The sequence below is a fragment of the Nycticebus coucang genome, chromosome 2, assembly GCF_027406575.1.
Source record: "Nycticebus coucang isolate mNycCou1 chromosome 2, mNycCou1.pri, whole genome shotgun sequence".
In the NCBI taxonomy this organism is placed as follows: Eukaryota; Metazoa; Chordata; class Mammalia; order Primates; family Lorisidae; genus Nycticebus; species Nycticebus coucang.
This window is the reverse complement of record NC_069781.1, coordinates 135,207,869-135,228,773: the sequence shown is the minus strand read 5'-3', so window position 1 is coordinate 135,228,773 and position 20,905 is coordinate 135,207,869. Positions and strand designations below refer to the sequence as shown.

The 20,905-nt window shown below is 45.7% G+C and overlaps 1 protein-coding gene across 1 annotated transcript in view; it reads right to left on the bottom strand.

Annotated features, from left to right (window-relative positions):
* The window catches only part of FAN1 (FANCD2 and FANCI associated nuclease 1), a 38,628-nt gene extending 19,461 nt beyond the window's left edge, over window positions 1-19,167 (bottom strand). The window contains exons 1-10 of the mRNA XM_053581972.1: window positions 18,761-19,167; window positions 17,309-18,670; window positions 13,997-14,137; window positions 11,719-11,920; window positions 10,378-10,611; window positions 9,208-9,339; window positions 7,072-7,180; window positions 6,059-6,178; window positions 3,301-3,465; window positions 2,493-2,643 (exon numbers count right to left, since the gene is read on the bottom strand). Of these exons, the coding sequence (XP_053437947.1) occupies window positions 2,493-2,643; window positions 3,301-3,465; window positions 6,059-6,178; window positions 7,072-7,180; window positions 9,208-9,339; window positions 10,378-10,611; window positions 11,719-11,920; window positions 13,997-14,137; window positions 17,309-18,521 (2,467 nt within the window). The 5' untranslated portion in view covers window positions 18,522-18,670; window positions 18,761-19,167. The remainder of the gene's footprint in view (window positions 1-2,492; window positions 2,644-3,300; window positions 3,466-6,058; window positions 6,179-7,071; window positions 7,181-9,207; window positions 9,340-10,377; window positions 10,612-11,718; window positions 11,921-13,996; window positions 14,138-17,308; window positions 18,671-18,760) is intronic.
* Window positions 19,168-20,905: the final 1,738 nt, after the last annotated feature.

Here is a 20,905-nt window from a genome sequence, read left to right as displayed (position 1 = left end):
CCATCTAGTTCAGACGCCCCCACCTCACGTCATACACACATTTTACTAAATAGGAGACGTCCTCAGAGAGAGAACCAGGTACCAAGGTCACACAGAGTCAGAGGCAGGATTGGTGCAGAAGGTACAGATTGGCCTTGGCATGGCACTCAGACCTGTGTGCCCAAGCGAGTCTCAGCTGATCCAGCCCCTCCCCAAGTTGCTGTCTGCACAACAGCATGCATGACCAGGAAGGTGCCTCGCCCATGTGACTGCCTTGGTCACAGGAAGCAACTGCCTCCTGATCCCTGCCCCAATATGCCCACACCAGCAGAAAGCTCCTCTGGTCAGTCCAACCCTGACAAGCACAGGCCCCCATCCATCCAGGAGAGGCCACGTGAGAAGGGGCCAAATCACAGACCAGCCAGCCCTAGCCTGTCTGCTCAGGAACCCAGCACAGAAGGCTTCTTGCTCACGTGCCCACGTGAAGGTGTACTCAGGACAATGGCGTGAATTGTTGGGAGCAGTGTGTGGCCAAGTCCCCTCTGCCCTGCGTTGCTATACCTGTGCTAGGCCTTCTGCTCCGCTCCTTCACCCTGCAGCCTGTCTTGGCCATGCTAAACAAGAGGGCCCGGCCTAGCAGGACTTGTTCAGGCCTCCTGGCTGAAACCACATCCTGTAACCTTCACTGGAAGCTCTGTGCTCCTGCCCAGCCAGGAATTAAGCTTTCTGTCCTGGGGTGTGCACCACGCAATCTAGAACACTGAGCAGCCCATGTTCAGCATCAGTATTGTAAGCTGGGACTCGACTCCCAGTCAGCTTTCTGTCCTAGGTGCGCACCATACAGTCTGGAACACTGAGCAGCCCCCGCTCAGCATCAGTGTTTTAAGTAGAATCATTTTTGGCACGATACTTCTGAGTGATTCAGAAATAACCTTCCCTAAAGTGTGTTTGAGATTGCCCTCACACAAAATCCCCTCTAAAATAAAGCCAGGCAGCAAGAGTTCAGCTCAATCACTGCTTCAATTTTAATAAATGAAAAAGATGATATAGGGGCGGCGCCTGTGGCTCAGTGAGTAGGGCGCCGGCCCCATATGCCGAGGGTGGCGGGTTCAAACCCAGCCCCGGCCAAACTGCAACAAAAAAAAAATAGCCGGGCGTGTGGCGGGCGCCTGTAGTCCCAGCTGCTCGGGAGGCTGAGGCAAGAGAATCGCCTAAGCCCAAGAGTTAGAGGTTGCTGTGAGCCGTGTGATGCCACGGCACTCTACCCGAGGGCGGTACAGTGAGACTCTGTCTCTACAAAAAAAAAAAAAAAAAAAGAAAAAGATGATATATAGAAAGTATTTCCTATTCTGGAAGAGGAACAGACCATTTTTCAGGCTCACAGCTCAGCAAGAAGCGTGCATATCAGGCGCTCAGTGGGCTGCCCACACATGGCACCTGGCCCGGCCTGCTCCTCCTCCAGCCACGGCCATGCCGCCACGTCTCCTGCCACACACCCAGGGCCTCACCTGCTCAGCCTCTTCTTTCGTATCTAACCTTGCCAGTTCTACCACCTCTCTCGGTCTTCCCTGGTGTTTGCACTTCTTCCCCAGTGGCACCACCCTTCCCTGTAAGTGATATAGACACTGCACAGATGAATCCCCACACTCACCAGAAAGACACTGTGTTTTGAAAAATCCTATCTTGAAACCGTCTTTATAGTGCCCGTTAACCTCCTGAACACTCGGGTGGTACTGAAATAATGTCTTCATTTTCACATTTGAAGACATTAGAACATTTTCTAACACTAGTATCCCTACCACCCAGGCACAGGGGAGTTCTGCCTAGACACGGGGACAGAGGGAAGAGAAGAGATGGCAGAAGGAACACGGAGTGGACTGGGAAGGTGTGTGGGGTTCACAGCCCCTCCTCTCCCCTTCTGCACAAAGGCTTGCACAGTATCTTCCGTAACAGAAGTTTTTCACAAAGAGAAACGATCAGAGCCAGGTGCTGCGTGTGTCTTCAGGGCAGCTGACCCACCCTATTCCTTCTCTTTTATAAGAGGCAGAGGGGAAGAGATGCCTTTAAAAACTGTAGTTAGGGCTCTACGCCTGTAGCTCAGCGGCTAGGGCATCAGTCACATGTACCGGGACTGGCAGGTTCAAACCTGACCCAGACCTGCCAAACAACGACTAATACAACAACAACAAAATAAAATAGCCGGGCATTGTGGCAGGCGCCTGTAGTCCCAGTTTCTTGGGAGGCTAAGGCAAGAGAATCACTCGAGCCCAAGAGTTTGAGGTTGCTGTGAGCTGTTGACACCATGGCAGTCTACCCAGGGTGACATAGTGAGACTCTGTCTTTAAAAAAAAAAATCTGTAGTTAATCGAATTCTTTTCCACACCCCCCAGTCAACAGCACCCTCTACAGTGGGCAGCAAGTAGAGGGGCGACACCAGCCCACTACCTACAAACCACCAGTGACACTGTCCACCCACATAGGGACTGGGTGGGGCAGGGGATGTGCTCAGTTACCCTGGTCAAAACCGCTGCGTCTGTAATAGGCCAGTGCCAGCTCCTCCACCGAGCACAGAACTGTGGTGGGGGCAGTGGCAGCCCCGGCCTCCAGCACAAACACAGACTTGCCCATCCCACGCTGCGGGCACAGCCTGCCCGTGATGGTCACCTGAGGCGGCAGCAGAAGGACGTCCATTACTCCTGTGGCAGCCAATGTCCTTGGAGCCTGCCAGCATCACCTCCTACCCCTGCAGCCGTGCACTTAGCAGAACATGTGGCATCTGACCCACACACACAGTCTGCAGCCGTATGACAGCTCGCTGGCCCAGCCCAGGAGAGCCTAGACCACCAAACTGCCCCCAGGCAGGTCTGCAGGCATGTGACAGCTCACTGGCCCAGCCCAGGACAGCCTTGATGACCAGACTGCCCCCAGCCCCCCTGACTAGCACGCAAGACCAGCAGGTGCTAGCTCCCACCCAGGGGTTCTGTCACTCAACCCAGGATGCACCCAAAACGCCATCCAGATCTTAGCAGGGAGAAAGGCATCAGAGTGAAGATGGGAGCAGTGGCCATGTCGCCATCCAAGATAGGCATTGGACTGTTCAAGTCTAAAAGAAAATAAATGCAACCCTGGGGATACAAACGAGATAGGTTCTGTAGATTTGTTCTTAACTTGAACTTAGTTCGTAAGTGCAAGCTTATATAAGTCGGATGCTTGTAACTCGAGGACTGTCTGTACACATTAAAAACTATTCTTAGCTTGCTGCCATTCAGAAGAAACAGGTAAACGTGTTAAGTCCCACACACCTAAGGGCCACTTACTCACATGTCTAACGTCTTTCACAGTTATTTCTGGTAGCTGATGGAAAAGATGCTTATACTTCTTACAGCTTGGAGACTCCCGCAGGCGCACGGCTCTCTGATACAGTGAAAGCCGGTGTCCCGTTCTCACTTCTGGATCTGCCAGCCCATCCAGGATGCACTTAATAGCCTAGCAAGTAACACGGTCACACGTCAGCTTGCATTCATTCAGTCTGACAGGAAAGCCCACTGTAAATTACTCAGTTTTTGTTAATTAACAAATGAGCAAACAACATTTCTAGAGATACAGGCTATTCCTTCACCTTACTCTGATGCACTCCAGGTGTGCTGGGGCACAACCAACCTGCCGCTCACATGAACAGCAGAGCCCAGAGACCGCCCTGCACGTGAGCTGGAGGAACTCCAGAGGAAGACGTGGCTCAGTGCCTCTCAGGACACCCACACCTGGGCAGCTCTGGAAGAAAATGTGTCCCGCCCCTGATCCACAGCACAACACAGCCCAGAGCGGGAGGCCAGGCATGTGGCCACATCAGCATCCCAGGGAAATCTCTCATGCAGTCAGAAGTCACAGAGCCAGTCCAGGTTCTTCATTTATAGGGACAGGAACCTACGGTTTGGAGGAGTTAAATGTATTTCCTAAGGCTATTCAGAATCATAAATAAACATACTGAAAAACCCATGAAGAGATACCACTTCACACCTACTGGGATGTCTACAATCAGAAAAATGGAAAGTAACAAATGTTGGCAAAGATGTGGAGAAGTCAGAACACTAGTCCACTGCTGGTGGGGATGTAAGAATGGTGCAAACACTGAGAACAAGTTAGCAGTTCCTCAAAACTTACACATGGAATCACCATATGACCCAGAGATCCCACTCCCGGGTATAGCCCAAAAGAACTGGAAACAGTGAACATGACAGATGTTCACTGCAGCAATGTGCAAAACAGCCAAAGGCAGAAGCACCCAGCGTCCCTCTCTGGATGACTGGATACACAAAAAGCAGCAGTCGCTGCCACAGAATATTATTCAGCCTCCAAAACGGAAGCAGCCCCGATGTGCGGGTGAAGCCTGCAAACACCATGCCGAGCACAATGAGTTGGACATGAATGAACAAGCCCTGCACAACTCCACTTGCAGAAGAGGCACGTTCAGGAGAGGGACAGGAGATCAGAGGTTACCAGGCCCTGGGGTGGGGGGCCCAGGGAGCAGGGAGCAGTTGCTTAATGGCTACCGAGTTTCTGTTGGGAGCAGTGCATGGCAGTGAGGATTGCACGACATGTGAGGATAATTAATCCCTAAAAGTCAGTAAAATGGCAAATTTTATCTCATATTTTACCACAATAGGAAAAGAAAAAAAAAGATCCACAAAACCGATACTCAGTGAAGGCTCAGGCCGTCAGGAGTTAAGTGGCCAGAAAAAATCAGGAAGGGAGATGGAGACCCTGCGGTACTTTCAGAACCAGAACATGGCGCCGGGTGGTGGCTGGGCTGCTCCGCCTCCACCGGTACTGTGCAGGAATAAGCAGGAAGCTGGTAGATTCCTGCCCCGGAGACTGAGGTGAAGCAGGAAAAAAATGGTAAGAAAATTAAACGTCTTGAGTGTGGTCCGTAAGATCTCTGGGAACAGGTTCTAGAAGGAAGGAATTAGGCTTTTCTGAGCATCAGCCATCAACCACTGAGCATTTTCAGTGCTTTGTCCACCCAGATGAACCCAAGTGAATTCGTTCAGCAGAACAGTGAAGGAAGGGGGATCTGTAAGATCGTTTGAACCTCTGTTTCACTGAAAGAGGCAACATAAACACAAGCATTCTCATTCTAAATTTGGTTCCAGGCTAAGAGATGCTTTCTCCTGCTATTTCAGCCTCAATAAACACCAAGAGGTAAGGAAGCACCACACCCACCTCCAGGAAAGAAAATAGCTTTCCCTGGCTTTTTCCCTGGCACTTTAGGTAACAAGGCACTTTTTCAGTTGAAGGCAGTAAAAACAGGATGTCCTATTTCCATATTCCATGGTCAATTTTTTCCACCCGTACATCACCCTGATTCACTCAGCATGCCAAAGGAAAAAAAACAAAAGCTCAAAGAGGCACAGTCCCCTCCATTCAACTCGAACACAAGGCTGGACTGACCTGGGAGGGCACCTGCAGGCAGCCACACAGACAGCCACTGTTGCCCTGGGCTCAGCAGCACTACCTCTGAGACCCCACCCTGCCTGGTCCCAGTGCCACAGAACCCTCCTACTTCCAAGTCCCCAAGGTCCCCCACACAGGGAACATCTGTGCCTAAAACAGCCACCCGGCTCAGGGTTAGTCAGATCTGTACACGCTTCCCAACAACAGAGCAAAATACCTCACAGAAGTCCAAAGAGTTATTCATTCAGTACCTGCAATAAGGGACATTTTTCCATCAATCTTTCTACCTGGAAACCATGTGCAACAAATAAATTAAATCACCACTTCTGAAACAAAAACTTCCTTAAAGGCACCCGCTGAGGCACCCAACATGTCTGATTCTTCCTCACCCTAATTCCCAGACCCTAAGTCCACAGCCAGCCCGTCTGCCAAGCTGCCGGGGAGGACACGTCCCCTGTCTGTTTTCAGGCTGTGTTAGGGTCCCCGGTGTTTCCTTCATGGTGTGAGGCTGACAGAAGAAACACACATTCTAATCACACTTAGACTTTTAAGTACTTAAACGTTTGCCTCATTTTAAAGATTCATTCAGAAGTAAGAAGAGCTTCGGGAACCCCCTGCTCATCAGTACCGGTTCCAGGCGCTTCAGGTGCTGGTGGAGGTTAAGGGCCAGTCGATCCCACCATCGGCCTCTGCTGTCAGGACAGTAAGTTCTCTGAGACAAAAGGCTTTCAAGTTCCTCAACAGCTTCCTATTGTAACGATAACAAATCTAATTAGACTCACACAAAAAATCAGCTGTAATTATATTTAGAAGCCCACAGGATTGGTAAAGTATATTTATAACACACATCTTTCTACTCTACAATAAGGCCAAGGGCCCTGGACTGACAGGTTAGGGACTGGGAGACGCACTCTGGGTCCCCAGCCCGCTGCCCTGAGCTTAGGGAGGTCCATGAGCCCCACACAGCATTCTCTGCAAACCAGGTCAGCCGGCACAGAGCTGCATGGAATCAAACTCCGGACAGCTGAGCCAGGGATGGGGCTGGCAAACCCACATGCTTCTGGGAACCCAGGAGGTCAAGGGACTAAAGGCCAGAATGCCTTGGGGTGGGCAGAACAGTAATGGGGGTGCCATCCACCACCACCCTCACCAAGAGGACCCTCTGGTCTAGCTTTCTGAACAGACTGGTCATTCTGTGCACTAACTCTTCACAATGTTGAACAGAAGGATATGACCAAATTTCTGATTTGTGATTATAAATTTGTGCCAGCTGACAGAGAAGCGCGTGAGATGGGACATTTCCCCATGAGAGACTGGGGACGCTCCCAAATCTCACTCTGAGGTCTAAGACTCCAGCTCAGGCTGCAGAGACTAGTGTGGGGCTCCCACAGGGCTCTGTCTACCACCCACAGCCATCCTAGAACACAGACCCAGCAACCCACAAGCAAACAGCACAGTCATTTGTCTTCAGCTGTCTTCTCTACTGACCAGGGGACAGCAGGTTGCCTACTTAAACACGCCTTCCTCCTAATACCATGTGCTGACCCAGTGTGTGGGAAATGCTGCCAGCAGGGTAAGTTTTCCTTCACAGTTTACCACTGTCACATCTTTAAAACGTGGGGTGGGGACTTGTGCTCTGACCTCATACATGTGAACTCTCTGCAGTATTTCAACAGACCGGGACAAAATCCTCGTGTAAATCCACCCAACCGTGAAACACCGCAGAAAGAGAGGTAAGTCCTCATGGCATCTGAAATGAAGGCGGACGCCATTAGTAAGCTTGAATCATTGAGTTTTTATAACTCCACATTCTGATTTTGAACAGAGTTGAATGACTCCCTGTTATGAAAGTATATCTATACTTCTCCCACTTCTCTTTCAGGGCTTAGTTTTTGTAAGTTGTATTTTTACATTGTTGAAATTGATTTAGTGATTTGCTTTATTTGTTGTAAGACATTGTAAGAGTAACAAGGCAGACTGAAGTCCTGTCTTTTAAGATGAGAATATCTAAATACTTACAGTTCTCTACACCATGATCCTCCCTTCTCACAGCCAGCTGCCATGGCCCAGAACATTCCCTCAGTGGAGTAAGATGAGAACAACTCTTCCAAACATTCTACACATCCTCTAACCCAGGGTCAGCAAACTGTGGCCTGATTTCTAAACTGAGTGTTCACAAGACCCCAGGAAAAATGAAAGCACACATCCCCACCAAAATCTGTGCACAGATGTTAATGGCAACATGATGGATAACAGCCAAAGCCAGGGACGGATGAACAACTGTGGCCCATGCCTACAATAAAACAGTGTTGGCCATAAAAAGGGATGAAGCACTGATACGTGCTATATAGCAAACTAAGAACAGTCTTTTTTTTTTTTTTTTTTTGAGACAGAGTCTCACTATGTCACCCTCAGTAGAATGCGTCACAGCTCATAACAACCTCGGACTCTCAGGCTTAAGCAATTCTCTTGCCTCAGCCTCCCGAGTAGCTGGGACTACAGGCGCCCGCCACAACACCCGGCTATTTTGTTGTTGGTGTTGCCATCGTTTTTTTAGCTGGCCGGGGCCGGGTTCGAACCCACCAGCTTCAGTGTATGTGGCTGGTGCCCTACCTACTGAGCTATGGGTGCCACCCTAAGAATGGTTTTTATATTTTTAAACAGTTAAAATAAGTCAAAAGGATAATAATACTCTGTGGCATGTGAAAATTGCATGGAACGCACATGCTGGTGTCTATAAACAAAGTTCACTGAAACACAGTCAATAGAAAGAGGTCACTGCCACAGATGCCACACGGCCTGCAAAGCTAAGAATGGTGACAATCTGGCCTTTTACAGAGAATTTTATCAAGCTCTGTTCTACAGGACTCTAACTTCCCACCTATGATTTTTAAGTCAATACCCTATAAAATGTATACCCTAAAGTTTTTGAAAGAGGTGTTTAATAATGCTAATTTTCTCCTCATTACCTAGTAACAAACGAAAAAATTCCTTAACAAAATACCAAAGATGTTTAATATTTTTCATTCAAAACAATGAAAGATCTTGTTCTGTGTACTTGGAATATGCAGTGTGGAAATTCGCTTTTGCTGTCTGCTACAGAATGACATCTACCTGAGGTTCCCTGGGAAGAACAGGACCAGTGTGCACATCTGTCCTGATGCTGTTCTCCCTGTTCAGCTCACCAGCACCAGAGAAGCCAGCACACCAAAAGATGGCAAGCTAACAGTTTAACCCCAGTTTTCTTCACTTGAACATCTGTTGCACAGGGACCTGAGTTACATTTTCCATAAAATTCACTTTAAATTTTCAGACATTTCCTTCTATTTCACACAGCACTTTAACTGAATACAAAGAGAGTAAAAAATTCAGTTCCACAGCTAGTTTAACCACAGAGCAAAAAGAGTGTATTCTTCGTGAAGAAAGTTACCTTAAGTGGTTGGAACAACTTAGTCAATATATAAATTTTGGTAGGCACCTAAAAGATCTCACCTCAGGGCTCGGCGCCTATGGCTCAAGCGGCTAAGGCACCAGCCGCATACACCTGAGCTGTCAGGTTCGAATCCAGCCCAGGCCCACCAAACAACAATGACGGCTGCAACCAAAAAATAGCCAGGCATTGTGGCAGGCACCTATAGTCCCAGCTACTTGGGAGGCTGAGGCAAAAGAATCGTTTGAGCCCAGGAGTTGGAGGTTGCTGTGAGCTGTGATGCCACAGCACTCTACCCAGGGCGACAGCTTGAGGCTCTGTCTCAAAAAAAAAAAAAAAGATCTCACCTCAGAGAAGGGTGGTTTTTAAGTTTGTTCCAATCTTTTTTTGCACGTTGAGAGAGCTCCTTAGCCTCTTCCCAGTTCCCGCTGGCCATGGCGGTGGAAATGTCATTCAGTGTGTGCACAGCAGCTGCATATCTGGGGGAGGGGAAATGCCATCCAACTTTCAAATACAAGTGTTTCCATAAAATTACCACATCCTAGCCACTAGATCTAACTCTGAAGGGTAAAAGTATGGTTTGGAAAAAATGAGAGTCATTTAAATTTTATTCTAGTAATAAATGAACAGAACTACCCTACTGGAGTGACCCAGAAGTGATACAAGCTGCCCAACTGGAAAGGTATAAAACATTTACTCTATATTATTACATAACATGCTCCATTACATACACGTGATAATGATCAGCTCACCATTCTTGATTTTTGGCACTCACTCCTTCCACCATCTGGCAGTAACCATTTTAATAAACACATAACTGACTTCAGAATTACAGTAAGATGCATTTTAATAAACACATAACTGACTTCAGAATTACAGTAAGATGCAGATTTGATAATTTAATCATTTATAGCCATAAAGTGAGACTCTGTCTCTACAAAAAAAATACTCCCTGCCAAAGCTACTTGGGAATATATGCCAGGGAAAGTTTTTATAGTTCTAACTCAAAATTCCTTAGTTCTTGGCAACCTTAATCTAAGCACATTTCTGTACTCTCTCTATAGTCTTAGAAATGTATATAAGTAAGGCAAAAAAGACAACAAAAAATAGACTGGAAAAGCTGTTTGGGGCTTGGTGCCTGTGGCTCAAGCGGCTAAGGCACCAGCCACATACACCTGAGCTGGTAGGTTCAAATCCAGCCCAGGCCCACCAAACAACAATGACGGCTGCAACCAAAAAATAGCCAGGCATTGTGGCGGGCACCTATAGTCCCAGCTACTTGGGAGGCTGAGGCAGGAGAATCACTTGAAGCCCAGGAGTTGGAGGTTGCTGTGAGTTGTGATGCCACAGCACTCTACCCAAGGCGACAGCTTGAGGCTCTGTCTCAAAAAAAAAAAAAAAGAAAAGAAAAGCTGTTTGGGCTGTGGACCTAATGTTTCTTGTCTGGTTGACAAACAATGTTTTACTAAATTTTGAAATACGCAGATAGATATTAATATAAGTTAACATGATCTTACCTGATAAGATCCTCTCTGTCTTGGAAGATCTGGGTTTTCCGATTGATGGTATAACTAGGAAATGCCACTTGGCCAAGGTTAACCAGCAGTACTGTAGAAAGCTGCCCCTGACCACCACATGCAGCGTCTTCATCTTCCGCCGAGTCAGTCAAGGAAAATAGCAGCAAGATCCGGGAAAACACAGCCCTGGGGCCTTTACAAATCCTCAGAGACCGGCCAGCCAAGTGTTTAGCTCTGAAAAATGTAAAACAGTCTTTTGTTTTTTTAAGTATTTTCATCTAAAATAAAGAGAAACAGTATTCACTCTTCTGAACACTGACACATTCCTCAACCTCTCTGGGGCTCAGAACCCACCTAGGCATACAGAGGATTAAATGAACTTACATCTCCACGTGGTTTGGCTCACTTTTATAATTAAGTGCTTTCTTCTCCAGCTACAGAGTAGGAGTTTACCCTGGTCAGGAACACTTGAAATATTAGGAAAATTTTCAGGAAAGTAAGGCCTATTTGACGTTAGCAATTTGTAATTCTTGATTCAAATGATGATATAAATTAAATAAGTGGTATTTATTTACAATGTTGCTATCAAAGGCTATTGGAAAAGATTTTGTGCACCATGAAGTGGTACACATGTACAGCAAGGTTTGATCCTGTTCTCTAACATATAAAGCAGGGGTGTCCAACCTGTGGCCCAAAGGCCACATGCTGATTTTGTGAGGACATTTTTTACTTGTCTGTGGTGTTGAATATCACAGACCTTTTTGTTTTTTTTTTAACTAATCGGTTTTCATTAATGTTTGCATATTTACTCATGGCCCAATCAACTCACATTCTACCACTGTGCAGCAGAAAAGAAGAAAGGTTAGACACCCCTGCATAAGAATTCTGAACAACAGGGCCAGGCATGGTGGCTCACGCCTATAATCCCAGTAGTCTGGGAAGCCAAGGAAGGCAGATCTCCTAAACTCACAAGCTGGAGACCAGCATGAGCAAAAGCGAGACCTTGCCTCTAAAAATACCCCAGTATTGTGGCAGAGGCCTGTAATCTTAACTACTCAGGAGGCTGAGGTGAGAGAATCTGAGAGTCTGAGGTTGCTGTGAGCTAGGACGCCACAGCCCTCTACCAAGGGCAACAAAGTGAAACTCTGTCTCAAAAAAAAAAAAAAAAAAAAGAATTCTGAATAATGCAGACCATTATAAATAAGGCTCTCCTGGCCTTCTCAATCTAATTGCAACTGAATAAGCAATTAACAACTCAAAAAACTATACAAGCTATTATAATAAGTTAATAAACGCTATCAACATTTTAAATGTTTTTACTGTAAAGATAGCTAACAGAACCTTTTTAAAATCACGGCACCGATTCCAGGCTGATTCTTGCCCCATGTGCAGACTGAACGCTGTTTGGCCAGCCTGAGAAAGGTGTCCACAAGCTGCTGCTTCTGTCCACTGGGATTCAGCAAGTGGAAGGTCTTGGCCAGGGATTTGAGTTCAGGAGCAGAAAGGAGATCGAGCACTTCAGAGAGTTCTTGCAACTCAGATTCTGAAATGGTTAAAAAAAATGTTTTGAATAGTTTTAAAAGATTTTACTATTTTCCAGCTTTATTTACTTTAGTTAGATAACAATTAAGTGAAATTCTACAGTAGAAAATGTAGTTTGTCAAACCAATTACTAAAGAATGTGAAAAATAGGTCGGGCATGGTGGCTCACGCCTATAGTCCCAGAGCTGTGGGAGGCCGAGGCGGGTGGATTGCCTGAGCTCAGAGGTTCAAGACCAGTATGAGCAGCAGTGACCCAGAGTTAAGACCCCATCTCTACTAACATCAAAAACAGCTGGACATTGTGGTGGGCGTCTGTAATCCCAGCTACCGGGGAGGCAACGGGAAAGAGAATCGCCAGAGGAAAAACATTAAAAAAAAGAAGAAAATGAACAAAAAAAAAAAAGTACTTCAAACAAAGAAGAATGAACAAGCTAAAATTAAAAATAAAAAAAGATAAAAAAGAATGTGAAAAATATATCTCTCTTAAAAGTTATCAAATAACAGAATTTCTAACTAAAAAGTAAAGGAAAATGTTACTAAAATAAAGATACATGTTGTGGTGGGCGCCTGTAGTCCCCGTTAATTGGGAGGATGAGGCAAGAGAACTGCTTAAGCCCGAGAGTTTGAGGTTGCTGTGAGCTGTGATGCTATGGCACTCTACTGAGGGTGACACAGTGAGACTCTGTCTCAAAAAAAAAAAACAGGACAGGCACAGTGGCTCACGCCTGTAATCCCAGCACTTGGGAGACCGAGGGGCATAGATTGCCTGAGCTCACAGGTTCGAGACCAGCCTGAGCCAGAATAAGACCTCGTCTCTAAAAATAGCCAGGCGTAGTGGCAGGCACCTATAGTCCCATCTACTTGGGAGGCTGAGGCAGGAGAATCACTTAAGCTCAGGAGTTTGAGGTTGCTGTGAGCTATGATGCCACAGCAATCTATCAAGGTTGATAAAGTGAAACTTTGTCTCAAAAAATAAATAAAGATGCATGGATAGCCCCATGTTTTGGGCATCCTGATTAAAAGCTTACTGGAATACATATTCCCGTTCTCGTCACAAAGCCTCTGGTGAGGCTGGACACTATGGCTCATGCCTGTAATCCTAGTACTCTGGGAGGCCAAGGTGGGTGGATTGCTTGAGCTCAGGAGTTCAAGACCAACCTGAGCAAGAGCAACTGTAATCCTAGTACTCTGGGAGGCCAAGGTGGGTGGACTGCTTGAGCTCAGGAGTTCAAGACCAACCTGAGCAAGAGCGAGAGAGACCCCATCTCTACTAAAAACAGAAAAACTAGCCAGGTGTTATCATGGGCACCTATAGTCTCAGTCCTTGGGAGTCTAAGGCAGGAGGATCAACTCATCCCACCCCTGCCATACCCCTACCCTAATAATCACCCTAACTTACTCACTGCTCACCACTACAAACTCTGCCCCTAAGAAATCTTCTGGCTTGATTTGCTTTTCTTTGGTCTCAAATGTCAACAACTTGAACCCCAGGCTCACATCTTTCATTTTCCTTATACCTAAGGAAGTACTGTACTCAATATGGGTAGGTACTTAACAAATGCTCCTGGCAACCCAACTGAGAAAGAAGACAGACTCTCGTTTAGTGATTCCACAACTCCCAGGCAATCAACTTATCACAAAAGCTGTTAAGTGTGTGCATGTGAGGGCAGGTGGAGTTCTAAAGGCAACACACAAATCAGCTTATTCTATCATGAGATGAGAACTCTGAATAAGATGAGACAAGTTCTTGCAGGAAGAACAGTGCTGATGAGGGATGTATTTCTTCTGGGGCACACACCCACTCATCTATCCTAGGTGACTATGGCTATAAACCTGTGACAGTCAAGAGAACATCAGATTTTTCTACTTTCATTATTCTAGTTTTCTTAACTCAGGCTAAGAACAGCTTTAGCACAAATTAATTTGGTGTCGTAAAATTTAAAACTCAATTAAAAAAAACTAATTACTACTTACCAGGCACTAACCAAGAGAGGGCAGCACACTAATACTGCCACTATTCTGCAGAAACTTAGTCCTTCAGATATTTTCACTTCACATTTCTTTCTACTGATCATACCTGTCTGTAGAAAGCCTGCATGCTGCAATTCTTCAATCACAGGTGTTAAGTCTGGGGCAATCTCTTTATAGTCGATTTTATTCATCTTAATCCAGCTTAATTTACGTTGAAAGAGCCTTACATATAACTTCTGACCACTAGCTGCAATAAAGTTAAGAAAAATGGTGAAAAACACTATCTTTTATTAAAAAACAACATGAAAATATCATTTGTTAAAACTGAGGTGAATGGGCGGCGTCTGTGGCTCAGTCGGTGGGGCGCCAGCCCCATATACCGAGGGTGGCGGGTTCAAGCCCCGCCCCAGCCAAACTGCAACCAAGAAATAGCCGGGCGTTGTGGCGGGCGCCTGTAGTCCCAGCTGCTTGGGAGGCTGAGGCAGGAGAATCGCTTAAGCCCAGGAGTTGGAGGTTGCTGTGAGCTGTGTGAGGCCACGGCACTATACCAAGGGCCATAAAGTGAGACTCTGTCTCTACAAAAAAAAAAAAAAAAAAAAAGAGGTGAATACTGTATTAAAAATACACGTGCTTACCATATGTATTATGTATAATGGTATCATTTTATGATATAAACCAGCAGTCCCCAACCTTTTTGGCACCAGGGACCCATTTCATAGAAGACAATTTTTCCAGGGACCCGGAGGTGGGGCATCTGGGTAGGGGGCTAAGGGCGGGGTGGGGTGGGGTGGGACAGGAAGCAGAGCTCACATGGGATGCTATACAGCCCACATACCAGTACGGTCCGTGGCCTGGGGGTACGGTAACCACAGGTATAAACCATTAAAAACGTTCTAATTTGGTAATTATTATTGCTCATTTTAAAACTCCTAAAATCAAGTTTCCCTGTTTTCTAGCCAACAGCATTTCTACTCCTCAGGGAAGCCCTGCCCGGAATTCTAGTTCTATATGCACTATTAGTTCTATATGCACTTTTGGTTCTATAAGCATTATTCTATTTTTGGTTGAAGACAACATGAAAAAAATTTTCCAAAAAAAAAAAAATTTAGCTTTGGCAGGACAGTGATTTTGGCCAACCTTCTTAATTAATTATTTGGGCTCAGTTTTCCTGCTGCCCAGATTATCTTTAAATTTTTGCCAACTCTAAAATGGAGTGATTTTATTTTTTCAACGTTTATTTGAAAATATTTTTCTTTAAAAAGGAATAACCACATGTACTTAGTACTAAATTAGAACTAGTATACTAACAACTACCTGCTCACATCAGAGAAAAACTCAAATTTACGTAAGGCAGAGACAGGGAAGGGGTTGGGTGAGTTCCTGTCCAACAGGTGCTTTGCATAGGTGTATGGCACACTTCCTGAGTGAAGGAGACAACTACAACTTGGACCTTAGCCTTACAAAAGCAAACTATGTAACCTAATCGTATGTACCCTCATATTGATCTGAAATGTTTTTAAACCAATTGCAGTATTTTTTTTTTTTTGAGACAAAGTCTCACTCTGTTGCCCCAGGCTAGAGTACTGTGATGTCACAGCTCACAGCAACATCAAACTCCTGGGCTAAAGCGATCCTCTTGCCTCAGCCTCCTGAGTAGCTGGGACTACAGGCACCTGCCTCAAAGCCCGGCTGTTTTATAGTAAAGACAGGGTCTCGCTCTTGCTCAGGCTGGCCTTGAACTCTTGAGCTCAAGGGATACTCCTGCCTCAGGCTCCCAGAGTGCTGGGATGACAGGCGTGAACAACTGCACCCAGCCTGGCAGTAGCTATTTTCCAACATAGACATGGTGTACATGATTCTCCCAGAAGAGCCAGCCACAGGATATGAGAGCGCGCATGAGAGGAACTTTCTACTTCTCAATTACATGGAAGCACAGAGCCACCAGCCACTCAAACACCTGCATGAATTCCATCAGTAAAGATCTGTGACCACGACAAGCAGTCGGTGTGTAGTATTATATACACCTTCTGGTGAGACCAGCCCAAGAGATGGAAGCTGTGTGGATGCTTCACACAGCTGCGCACAGGAGAGTAGCACTCACATGTTAAAAAGCAATCCAAGAGGGCGGCGCCTATGGCTCAGTTGGTAGGGCCCCAGCCCCATATACCGAGGGTGGCGGGTTCAAACCTGGCCCCGGCCAAACTGCAACCAAAAAATAGCCGGGCGCTGTGGCGGGCGCCTGTAGTCCCAGCTACTTGGGAGGCTGAGGCAACAGAATCACTTAAGCCCAGGAGTTGGAGGTTGCTGTGAGCTGTGTGAGGCCACGGCACTCTGCCGAGGGCGTGGCGGGCACCTGTAGTCCCAGCTACTTGGGAGGCTGAGGCAACAGAATCACTTAAGCCCAGGAGTTGGAGGTTGCTGTGAGCTGTGTGAGGCCACGGCACTCTGCCGAGGGCCATGAAGTGAGACTCTGTCTCCACGAGAGAGAAAAAAAAAAAAAAGCAATCCAAGGAATACAATTCCACTGTGTAAATATCAAACAAAAGTCTTTATCTTAAACATTACTAGTAACATTTGGGGTATTTCTTTTCTTTTTTTTTCAAATTTACAGCCAGCCAGCGACTGCCTCAGTGTCCCAACATGGGGTTCTTTTTTTAATCTACTGAGGGGTGAGGCAAGACTACGTTTTATGAGGGCAATGTGGCCACCAAGTAAGCTTTTCCTACCTTGCAGACTCAGTTCCACACAGCCATGATGGCCCTCTGGATTAACAGTGCAGTGACACAAGGGTGGCTTTGGCTCCCAAACCTGCACTACTGGTTTAGAGCCACCACTGGCTGCCAAGGACTTGAGGCACAGACTAACATTTTGAAATGAATCAATTTAAGCCTGAAAGTTTCCATTTCCTCCACACCCTGTCTTTAAAAAGCAAAGTCCATAAATCTAAAACGTTGTTGGGGGAAAGAAAATATGCCTCAGCTTGGTTCATTTCTTTCTTGTATTTTATTTTATTCTACTGTTTTATTTTTTGAGGAAATGCTGTGTGAAAATAACAAAACAACCATCAGTAAGCCTGATTACATGCTCAAAATGCAAAGTATACTTTTCTAAGTCACACTGCATCTTTTTAATCTGGAAAAGTCTGTTTACAATCATCAAATACAGCTACAAAGAGAAAACAGCTGCTTCCATTTTAACCAAAGTACAGCCATCACCAGGCACTAAGTCCCGTCTTTTATGGGAGTATCCTTCTCAACACAAACCTTGTAGTGGCTCAGACTCCCATAAGCACTCCCACAGAGGACTCACAAAACCACAGTGACTCCTTGTGGTCATCAAATTATTGCCCATCACAACACACTCAAATCAGGACAGCAAATGAGAAACAAAAACTCGAAAGCAAATACGCTTAAGATACCTGACAGTTGATAAAATTTAGTTACAATTCCCTTCTCCTGTTCATCAAAGAGCATTCTATCATCTTCATTCTCAAGTACAGCTTTCAGCACCATAAGGAAACTCCGAAGGTAGTATGGATGACCAGGATCATCACAGCTTGACTCTTGCAACAAAGGAACACTGTCATTGTCACCTTTCAGAGGAAGCTGTTCAACATTACTCCAGTTAGATGCATCATTTGTAGAAGTATGAGAATCCACTTCCGAATGTAATGACTGTGTTTTAGCTTCCCAACCAATAGTCATTTTTACTTGTTCACAATTACATGCCTCACATTTTTCAACGCTTTTGCCATCCACACCTGGGATACTCTCTTGCTTTATAAGGCTGTCTTCTGAAGTACACTTTAATTTATTCCCAAGAGTTAAATCTGGTGAAAATAAGATGGAAGCATTATCTAAGAAGCCAGGGGTGAGGGCTAATTTCCCACATTCCTGGGTAACCTTTTGGCTTTCAGCTTCCATTTTACTGCTTACTATGTGTTCAGGAATACTCTCTTCCTTTGGAGAATCACATGTAAACATGTTTTCCTTTTGAGAATTATTTTCCAAAATTTGAACCATGTCCTCAATTTCTGAGCAGTTATCAATCAGGCTCCTAACAACTGTGGATTTGTAACTCTGTGGACTAAGACTGACAAATTCCTCATTCTTATCTAATGATTTTTTTGCCTTTGTGTATTTTCTGGACAATTTAGATGACAGGCTTCCCAAAGAAATGACTTTCACAGTATTATCTTTCACCTCATCTTGATTCTTGCACAACAAACCAACAGTACTTTTAAAGTAGGGACTGGTCTGCTGTTTTATGCCCATTTTTGTTGACTCGTTTTGGCCAGGAGTTAAATGTGTCTTCCGTGGTGATGACTTCTTTGGTGTTACATCGTCTAAGACAGTACTGGTTAAATCTACAGTGGATGTATTTAAATTCATTAAGGGAACCTGCACTGGATCACCTTGACCAACCTCATTGTAGTTAGCACACATTTCATCAAGGTGCTGGTTTAAGTCGTATCTTGGAACCATTTTACTACAAATGGGGCAAGCAAGTTTAGCAGGTGGTGCATTGCTAAAATATGAAATTATAGATTTGGATGTTTTTCTTTTAGTCTTGCTGATTAGTAAACTTCTCCGAGGCCTTTTTTTGTCAGGAGATTTCCCTTCCGACATCATGAATATGAGAAAAATTAGGTGTTCCCAATAGTAACACACAGGCTGTCTCAAGTGAAAGGCAGCAATGGTTTACCCCTACTTCCTTGCCTTGTAATAACCAACACTGACATTCTATTTGACCTCATATTCGCTTAGACAATTTCTTCTTCCTACAAAATGAAACACATACGTATTAGAAACATTTTTATGAATTCAAGAAGAGGGGAAAACATTCTAAAACATGGAACAACAGTATCTACCGGGATGCAGAGACAAGCTCGGGCTTGAGACCGGAGGCCAAGGCTCTGCGACCAGCTCCGCACGCAATTTTAGCGTGTTCTTTGCCGTAAGAGGAAGCAGCTGGACTTGCAGGGGTGATTTCTAAGATATCTTCACGATCTAAAACTATTCGTTTTTAAATAGGTACAATTTGACTGTTCCAGACCACTGCACCGGTGACTATTCTCCGGGTGAGGTGAGGTGATGGTTATTCGCGCGTATCCAGGGCCATCCTTGCCACAGAGGCCCGCACAGACGAAACACAAGAATCACGGGAATCTGCGCACACCTCGAGGCCACCACCGCGACTTCGGCCACGAGAGCAACCCGGTCCCTCTGTTCCTCAGGGCCCCGCAGCCGCCGCGATCCCGGCCGGCAGCCCACGCTTCCCACCCGGCTCCGCGCGCGCCGCGCGCCCAGGCATTACCAGCCGATCCTCGAGTCTCGATTCCACAGGCGTGGCGAGTGGAGACTCGAGTGATCGATCTCCTTCCATGCTGGTAACTAAGGCTGGCTGAGCCCGGGAGTGGGGAGCAGCCGGCCGACCTGCGCACCGTCTCTGCGGCTGGGCACTCTGATGGGATCCCTTCCCCAGTCGGTGACAAATCTGAGCAGTCTGTATACCTGGATCCCTGTTTGCTGGAGGAGCAAACAGCCTCCTGGGAGAAGACACGGGCAACTTCTATCACCAACAAGAGGATAACGTGAACTCTGCTTGAATAACTCCTGAGAGTCAGCGAGAGGGACGGCTCAGCGAGAGGGACTTGCTTGCCCCATTTGTAGTAAAATGGTTCCAAGATACGACTTAAACCAGCACCTTGATGAAATGTGTGCTAACTACAATGAGGTTGGTCAAGGTGATCCAGTGCAGGTTCCCTTAATGAATTTAAATACATTAGTTTTGATCGTGAAGATATCTTTTGGGCTGGGCTTTCCAAAAGACTGTACTGATCGATCTCCAGTTATCCGATACATCTGTGTAAATGACCTCAGAAGCAAAAAAATAATAAAATGTAGCAGTTAGGGTGTGATGAGTCTTGAGCACTTATTACTTTTGTTTTTAATATATTATGCCAGTTTGTATAATTTAACTTTTGATAATAGTTATGTTTAAGAGCTGAGAAATTAGCAGTCAGTGCTGGAGCATTGAGACCACCTGGTTCCAGCATGCCCATGGATGAACTAGAAAGTAATTTTGAGATCAGGCACTCTTTGTTTATTATCTTTTACCATAAAATCACCATTGACTGCAACAGTGTAATTATTCATAAATATGCATTGAACAAGTGCAAGAGGCCAGGCATGGTGGCTGGCACCTATGATCTGGGACTGTGGGAGGCTGAGGCCAGTGGGTTGCTTGAGCTCAGGAGTTCAAGACCAGCCTGAGCAAGAGCAATACCCCATCTCTACTAAAAATAGAAAAACTAGCCAGGCATTGTCCTGGGCACCTGTAGTCCCAGTCCTTGGGAGTCTGAGGCAGGAGGATCACTGGAGCCCAGGAGTTGGAGGTTGCTGTGAGTTATGATGCCATTGCACTCTAGCCTGGGCAACTGAGTGAGACTGTCTCAAAAACAAAACAAAAAAGTGCATGAGTCAGTGAAAAAAAACAAACAGAAAAAAGGCGTGAATAGGGAATTCATTAACCTGGATATATTGAGTTCATACCTCATTCCAGGTACTAGTGTAGATGATGAAGTCACATGACAATGAACAGAATGAGCCATTGGTGGTGAGAGGGTTAAGGGTGTGGGCAATCTCCATCTTCATGAAAGATACATTCTAGCTGGAGAAATAAAGAAAAGACAAAAAATAGGTGGCACCCATAGCTCAGTGGTTAGGTCACTGGCCACATGCTTCGGGGCTGGTGTATTCCAACCCAGCGCAGGCCTGCTAAACAACAACAACAAAAAAAAAAATAGCTGGGCATTGTGGTAGGTGCCTATAGTCCCAGCTAATTGGGAGTCTGATGCCAGAGAATCGCTTAAGCCCAAGGGTTTGAGGTTGATGTGAGCTGTGAAAGCACAGCACTCTACAGAGGGCAATAACGTGAAACTCTGCCTCAATTAAAAAAAAATTACAAAAAATAAGTACAGAGTGTACCAAAAATATACACACATTTTAAGAAA